Genomic DNA, 8,482 nt, shown 5'->3' with positions numbered 1-8,482 from the left:
AATAATTTTTATTAATATTAAACTAATTTGATTAAATTTCATTGACAAAAAAAGTTATACATATAACATTAATCATAATAACAAAATTAATTTAATATATATATATATATACTCACATTTTATTTAATGTTATAAGCCACCTACTTTATATATAACACGTTATATTATGCTAAATAAAAGACAAAATATTCTGGAAATAGGAGCGACAAGATAATTAAAAAAGACAATTTTCAATAGCATTTGCACACATTGCATATATACCAAATAAGAAGCAAAAATGAACCGTTCTAGCAGCTGCATCGTTCACATAACAGATAACACACACATACTTAGCTTGCAACCATAGCGCAAAGTACTCCTCATCACAACAGTAACCACCACCACTGCCACCATGTCCTCCAAGGACTGCGGCCACCACGAAGACGAGAGCCGCAAGCTCATCCGCCTCATCCTATTCGGCGTCGGCGGCTTCTTCTTCGTAGTCCTCCTCACAATATTCATCATATGGGCCGTCCTCAGGCCCACCAAGCCCAAATTCACAATCCAAGACGCCACACTATACGCCTTCAACCTCTCCTCCCCCGCCACCAACACCCTCACCATCACCATGCAAGTCACCCTCTCTTCCCACAACCCCAACCGCCGCATCGGAATCTACTATTCCAACCTCCACGCTTACGCCTCCTACCATAACCAACAGGTCATTTACTTCACATTTTCAAAAAAATAAATTGTTGGTTAAAAAAATATCTATCAACCAACCAGTAACAACGTCTAGTTAGTTATGCCAGAAATAATGGTTAAACGACTTGCTAGTTAGTTATAACAGAAAACCGTTATAAGTTTTTGTTAGATTAGTTAGATTCTGTTACGGTTTGTTAGCTTTTCTTGCTTTCTTTCATTCTCAGGTAACACTTGCGACCGAGCTTCCCCCAACGTACCAGGGACACAAAGATTTCACCGTTTGGTCACCGTTTCTTTTCGGCGCCGCAGCGCCGGTGTCGCCGTTTACGTTGAGTTCGTTGCAGCAGGACCGGGGTGCGGGTGCCGTCGTGGTCAACGTCAAGATCTACGGAAGGGTCAAGTGGAAGGTGGGGACTTGGGTCTCTGGAAGGTACCATTTGTTTGTGAATTGCCCGGCGTATATAAGGTTCACCGGCGCCGGTGATCGGAGCGGCAGCGGGATCCAGATTGTGGCTCCGGCGAAGTTTCAGCTCTTGCAGGGTTGCAGTGTTGATGTTTAGTGGTGAGAGATTAAAAAAAAAATAAAAAAAAAAGGGTTTGATTTTCGGTTTTGATAGAAATTCTGAAATTGTTTGTTCCAACTTCTTAGTCCTCTCTCCCTAGCTTGAAGTTTGTTAACTTTTTTTTTTTTTTTTTTCAATTCTTAATTATTACTTTCTTTCTATGTTTGTAGAACTTAGTATTGTATGTAGATTTTTCTTTAGTTAGGAATATTGAACAAGTACCCATGAGTTTTATAAGAAGTGCTAATAAAGAAAATGTCCCAGAGAATTAAGATTATTGTCTGTATTTATTTGTCAAATTATACCTTTAATTTTACTTATTTATTCAATATTAAACAACTTTAGTTTTCTGTGATATATAGATTGGCAATTTTATTTCACTTTATAGACTATAGTATTACTCATCATAGTATAATTTATCTTTTTTATTATTCTTTTTAGGATTTAACTCTTGTTTTATAGTTAAGATTATAATGGTGTGTTTGATTTACATTTTTGTTTTTAATTATATTTTCTATTTTTTTAGGATTTTATGAGAAAAAAAATTCTTTCAAATTATTTTTAAAATGAAACCAAACAGGTACTAAAATTACTAATACAAAAAAAATTATTGTTGCAAACCTAATAAAATTATTAGTTAATTTAAGCTTTTAATGTATATTAAAACCCTTAAAGTTTTTCATATCAATAATTTGTTCAAATACTTTTAATATTTTTAAGACATTTGTCAATAAAAATTTTGTTTTAAACTAACTCCATATTATTATTATTATTATTATTATTATGTGAATTTGCTTGTAATAATCTAATTGTTACATAAAATAAGGTGAAAACTCAAATGTAATCAATTTCATGTGAAATTAATAATTAAAAGTCGTTAAATAATTTAATTAATTTGACTAAATTTTTATTTAACAATTTCTAACTATTAACTTTACGTAAAATTTAGTGCACTTAAATTTTTACAGTAAAATAATCACAATTGGTGTTGGCTAATGTGGATTGATGAATTTCATAATGGAGATTTGGCACAAGACCTGTGTAGTTGACCAAACCCTCTCGTGTTATAGGGAAACACGTACCGACGTGCGCATTGGATCCTTAACGATTAGGATTTCACTGAAACACAGTACCATTTGTTTTTTTCTTCAATTCTGACAAATTAATTATATAGTAGAGTAGTTTTATTAATCAATAATTATAGTTTCATTAATGCTCCCATAGCTTTTGGATCATGTCCTCTGTTCACATTTCCATATAACCTACCTCACTGATTTTTGTTTGTAAATGCAATTAAAGCAACATACCCCATGAATATAAAAGGAGAAGGAGTTAGTTCTAACGTGTCTTTAAAAAAAATATTAATCTTAAAATTTTTAAAATTATTTATTTAATGTACGTAATTTAATATCTATAATTATATATTTATCAATATAAAATTACTCAATTATTCTAACCATAACTAAAAATATAAAATAAAATAATTTTTTACTAATTTTGTATTTTTTTTAAAATATTTTTGTGAATTAAATTACGGTATTAGGTCACTGTTGAAAGAATCTCATGAGTCAATTATCATCAAAAGATTCTTTATCGAAATCTTTCAAGTTTTGTTTATTTGGAGTTAAATAAAAAAATAGTGAAGAAAAAAGAAAAATGTCAAATTTGATGTGTAGTTTATAAAAAAAAAAGTAAGAGAAGTATTAAGGGGACAACAATTTTTGTGATTTGTAGCCATCAAATAGTCATCAATGATGATTTTAATGGTGTGAAATTAGTGTGAGATTTTATCCAATGGCTCACTTTTTTTTATTGGTTACACACTGGCCAGAATTTAATAAAATTGTTGGCCTAAACTTTTCCAAAAAGTAATTTCTCTTCTCTCTTTTCTATTTTTCTTATATTTCACCCCAAACAAACAAAGGCTAAGGGTTGAGATCGATTTTTCTTTTGGTAAGAAAAATATATTAAACTAGACAAACTTAATTCAATTTCTTTTTTTTAAAAATAAAATTAGATTATGAAAAAACAATGTCATTTAAATTTGAATAAAATATTATTTAAGACTTTTTTCATAGACAATGTCCAAAAAACGGAACATGAATTTGTCCAAAAAATTGGCAACTTATGAAACATAACGACATGCTTTTTATATCCAAAACTGATCTTAATATTAGGAAGACAAACAAAAATAAAAATTTTGATAATAAAAAATAATTAGTAAAAAAATTAAAATTTATCTACTTATTTAGTATAATGAATATTAAATAAGATAAATTTTAACTTTTTTTTATCTTTCTAGTATTATCGAACAAAAATAATTTAAATTTATTTTATTTAGTATTTATTTATTACAGAATATATTAAATAAAATAAAAATAATAAATTTTAACAGTTTTTTACTAATATTTTTTGTTATTAGATATTTTCGAAAACTAAAATTCAAGATCTTGATTTCCTAATTAAAAGACTAGGTAATTAAATTAGCTATGAAATTAGGCTAATTTTTTTTATATTAATAAAATTTAAATATAATATTTAGTTATTAGATTTTATAGTATTTTTTTAATTTTGGGTAAGACAATACGGCCGGCATTAAATATACAATATACAAGAGATATATTGTCAATATATAGGAATGTATTTCACTCTCAAAATTTTAAAAAATGCTATAAAATTTATTAACTTAAGTGTTACACTAAAATTTTATTAATATCTAAAAATATATGATGAAATTAAAAATATATGATGAGATGAAATTACGCCCACATGATTTATGAACTATGTTCACATAATTATTGTGAAAGGCACATATCATGTAGTGTTACGTACAAAGTTTCTATACACACTCAATTCAAGATTCCCATAGTGCCTTCCGTGATAATGTGCAGTGTTGCATTATGGGGAGCAGAGGCAGGGAGGTGCAGACCCATAATAAGCTATGAAATATGGAGTTATGGGTACTCTCTTGAATTGTTATGTTGGCATTTTAGATATATTTTGGATATAATATTTATTTGATATACATATTTTTTTATATTTAATTATATTTGAATAAAAAATATAAAATAATTTTAAAATATATTTAAATATGATTAAGAGTTAGTTATGTTTAACTTTATTTTTAATTTATATTTTTAAAATAAATTTAAAATAATATATACTATCATTTATTAGTGTAAAAAATTATTTTAAATATTTTATATAATTAAAAAAACTTTAAAAATAATTAAAATATATCTTTTATATTTTAATATAAATAAAATATTAAAATATTATTATAATTTATTTAAAAATATTATATATATATTATCGTGTCTTATAAAAATTTAAAATTTGTATGTCCATACATATCTTGTATTGTGATGTATTTTGTGTCTCTGCCAGTGTCCATATTTCATAAATAACAAGTGGCTTTGATAATAATTACCTTATTAGTTATTAAAATAATGGTAGAATTAATTCTGTTCGTTATTATTATTGGTGCTGTTTATATTAGTTTTCTGGTTTATCAAGAGAGTCGTCTATTTTGAGAAATTTTTAAGTAGGGGTGTCAATGGGGCATGGCGGGGGCGGGGGATGCCTCCCTGCTCCCCATCCCTGCTCCCAGATTTGCTCCCTATCTTTGTTCTCATTCTTCGCCGTGGGAGAATATTGCTCTCCATCCCTATTCTCCACAGAGCCCTATTTTCTACGAGGACTCCATTTCCCATCTATCTGGTAGTTCTAACTAATTATTATTAATTTTTATATGAATAGAGCTGCAAGTATCCATCCTATACAAAACAGCAAGATTTTATATAAAAAGTCTAAACAACAAGATGATGACTTCTTTCAAAATGACGTAGTGGGGGAACGCAATGGCGAGCCAAAGGACAGGGAAGTGGATAAGGTGGGAGACGCGAGAACAGAGAGGAGAATGGACACGACGGCAGATTTACGAAAAGGAACACCACAAATAGAGAGCACGACGCAGTGAGGGTGATGGCACGGTGGGGTGTGACAATGTAGCGAGAAGAGAGAGTGGCGAGGGGGTGACTGCAGAGAGGTTGGATGGAGTATGGAACAGCGTTAGGGATCTCTGAATTGAAGAAGGGTTATGCAAATGAAGATTAGGATAATTTAACTATTAAGGGCAATTCAATAAATTTATGAATTTTGAGGATTAACGGGGATGGGGCGGGGATCCCCGCGCTTGCCTCGGGGGAATTTTGTCCCCCGTCCCCATCCCCACAGAGAAAATTCTTCACAGTCGGATCCCGGTTTGGGGCGGTCCCTGCAAGGATCCCCGTGTCTCGAGGAGTTTTGTCAACCATATTCTTAATTGTGCAGAACAAAAATGAACCGAACATGTTATTACGGTGAAACAATTGTATAGTACTAAATGAATGAAACATTATCCATTATATAAATTCAAATTCGAACAGCTTTCTGCATAATGAACCGAAACACGTACTCATGGTGAAACAATTGTATAGTACTGAATGAACGAAACATAATCTATTATATAAAATCAAATTCAAACAGCTTTCTGCATAATGAACCGAAACAAGTATTCATGGTGAAACCATTGTATAGTACTGAATGAACGAAACATAATCCATTATATAAAATCAAATTCAGACAGCTTTCTGCATAATAAACCGAAACACGTACTCATGGTGAAACAATTGTATAGTACTGAATGAACGAAACATAATCCATTATATAAAATCAAATTCAAACAGCTTTCTGTATAATCAACCGAACACGTACTCATGGTGAAACAATTGTATAGTATTGAATGAACGAAACATAATCCATTATATAAAATCAAATTCAAACAGCTTTCGACATAATGAACCGACTCATGGTGAAATAATTGTATAGTACTGAATAAACGAAACATAATCCATTATATAAAATCAAATTTGAAACACAATTATTATTTATTTATTTTTCTATACTCTTAAAATATTATTTATTTATTTTTCTAGCATTATTTATCATCATTTGATTGAATAAAAATTTTATTTTATCTGAAAATTTTAGGATTTCTCAAGCTCAAGATCATCCATGTTAAATCATTAAGAAATATAACTAAGAGCACGGAAGCGTGTCTTTATTCGAGAGCATGATTGAGATCAGAGAGCTTGGCTTTTGTGGTTCTTTAATCTTCATCAACCAAAACCTTCTGTATCTCTAATAGGGATGAATCACAATTCCACTATGGGAAAAGAGCTACGGAGACGAATTTGATATGTTGGAGACCAAAATTTTGAAGTCATTATTTATATTTGAGTATGACACTCATTAAACCCTAAAACTCAAATAAAATAGTAGCTATAGTTTTAATCTCATTTATCCAAATCAAAAGTAATAATGACTTATTTAATTCAACATTTATGACAATAAATGAGATCACCATTAAATAAGCCATTTAATGTGAAATTACTTAATTTGCAATTATAATTAATATATGTATTACCCATAAATATATTAAGAAATTATAATTCCCTAACAATCTTTCACTTTGGCTAAACATATATATTTTCCTGAGATAATCACACCTTATAAATTTTATGCGCACATCTGAATATTATTTTCCTAATTACTTTAATAATATGGTTTGTCTCATATATTAGTTATGAAATTATCACAATTTTTATCACATTAGTGTCACAACGAAATCACGATGATCGCCATACTAAAATACTCAATCACATAGATCAAATTTGGATGAGAAAATTCAGAAATTACATGTAAAAATAATCTCATGCATGCCTATTTTCAACTGGTCCAACTTGAATAAAAATTCTATTTTATCCGGTGACAGACTCAGATGAAATTGGAACAGCGATGCCCGGGCTCATAGCGACGGCGACTAAGCTGAGTCTGTGGAAGAAGAGAAGAACTTAATAGACTCACAATGAGGGAATGAGGGAGGGAGGGAGGGAGGGAGAGAGGGGGGAATTTACCTAGAGAAAAGGGACTCGGCAAGAGAAAGGTGGCGACGGGCTCAACAGCGACGGTAACGGGATAAGCAGCGATGACGACATGAGCTGTGAAGAAAGATGGGAGCTGTGAAGGGGTAGGCGGCGATGGGCTCAGCAACGACGATGACGGGAGCTATGAGGTTTTTTGTGAAGAAGCAGAGAAGAAGAAGATTCTAGGTGAGGATGACTGGGTTTCTCTTGCATGACTATATAGTATGGAGTGAAGTTGTGAATCATTGAATTTGTGATGTGAGGCAAATCCTAATTCCTAAAAAAGTTTATATGTATATATTCGGGGCGAGTACACCCTAAACCCGACCATGCCCTGTCTTGAGTAAAATCTGCCCAGACTCGGGGTAAGTTATTACCCTCCCCAACCGGGTATGGACGGGTCGGGTACCCGCATATTCGGGTACTCTTGCCAAGTCTATCTACGTATTGATACTCTATTTATTAAGGGTTTAAGGCTAGCCAATGGATTGCTACACACACAAGACGAGATTCTTACTCCTAATTGTTTAAGCGGACGAGTGAGATGATCACTCAACAAACTCAAATTGATTAAAACAAATACTAATTATTTTTAATATTTTAATATTAAAAATCCTGAGCGTTTGATTTTAATTATAACTTTGTAAAATATTTATAATAATAATTACTGTATATATTTTATTTAATTTTTTAATAAATTTTTTTATATAATTTTATGCAGGGACGAATCCAGAAATATTATCATGGGATCAATAACATATATAACTTTTTACTAACAAAGTGGTCGATTCTTTATATCATAAAATTCATCGATAATAGAATCTATGTCAAATTTTTCAACAATTTTTTTAATATAATTAAAAGACAATTAGCAAGAAATTCATCTTTTATTTTATTTCTGAGTTATTCTTCATAATATTCATAACTGAAAAAATCTCTCAGTTGTAGCAGTTGAAACAAAGAGAATTAATAGCAAATGAATCAAAAAAGACAGTCACAAGAAGAAAAAGGATCCACTTTATGAGATTTGAAAATTTTTATTTAAGTAAAAAGTATTAGTATATCTTTTCAAATTTTTTTAATATTATTACTTACTTTTTAGATATTAGAAATCATTAATATTTAGGTTGAACTAGACTTTTATTTATACTAGATTAAATATTAAATAATATTTTAAAAAATTAAATTATACTTAATAACTTATTACTATTAACTTTTTTTAAAAGAAATTGGGAGAGTTCGAAACCTCCACTCGCCCCTTGGTATATG

General features: G+C 30.2%; 1 protein-coding gene across 1 annotated transcript; it reads left to right on the top strand.

The window, feature by feature from the left end:
* The first annotated feature begins 268 nt into the window (after positions 1-268).
* LOC107629779 (NDR1/HIN1-like protein 1) lies at positions 269-1,522 on the top strand. Its single transcript, XM_016332666.3, has 2 exons — positions 269-700; positions 909-1,522. Exons 1-2 carry the CDS (start codon positions 392-394, stop codon positions 1,242-1,244), a joined length of 645 nt encoding a protein of 214 aa, XP_016188152.1. The 5' UTR covers positions 269-391; the 3' UTR covers positions 1,245-1,522.
* The last annotated feature ends 6,960 nt before the right edge of the window (positions 1,523-8,482 follow it).

This window comes from Arachis ipaensis, chromosome B3, assembly GCF_059453495.1.
Source record: "Arachis ipaensis isolate K30076 ecotype BB chromosome B3, ASM5945349v1, whole genome shotgun sequence".
NCBI lineage: Eukaryota > Viridiplantae > Streptophyta > Magnoliopsida > Fabales > Fabaceae > Arachis > Arachis ipaensis.
The sequence above is the reverse complement of the archived record's forward strand: the minus strand, read 5'-3'. Positions and strand labels throughout refer to the sequence as shown.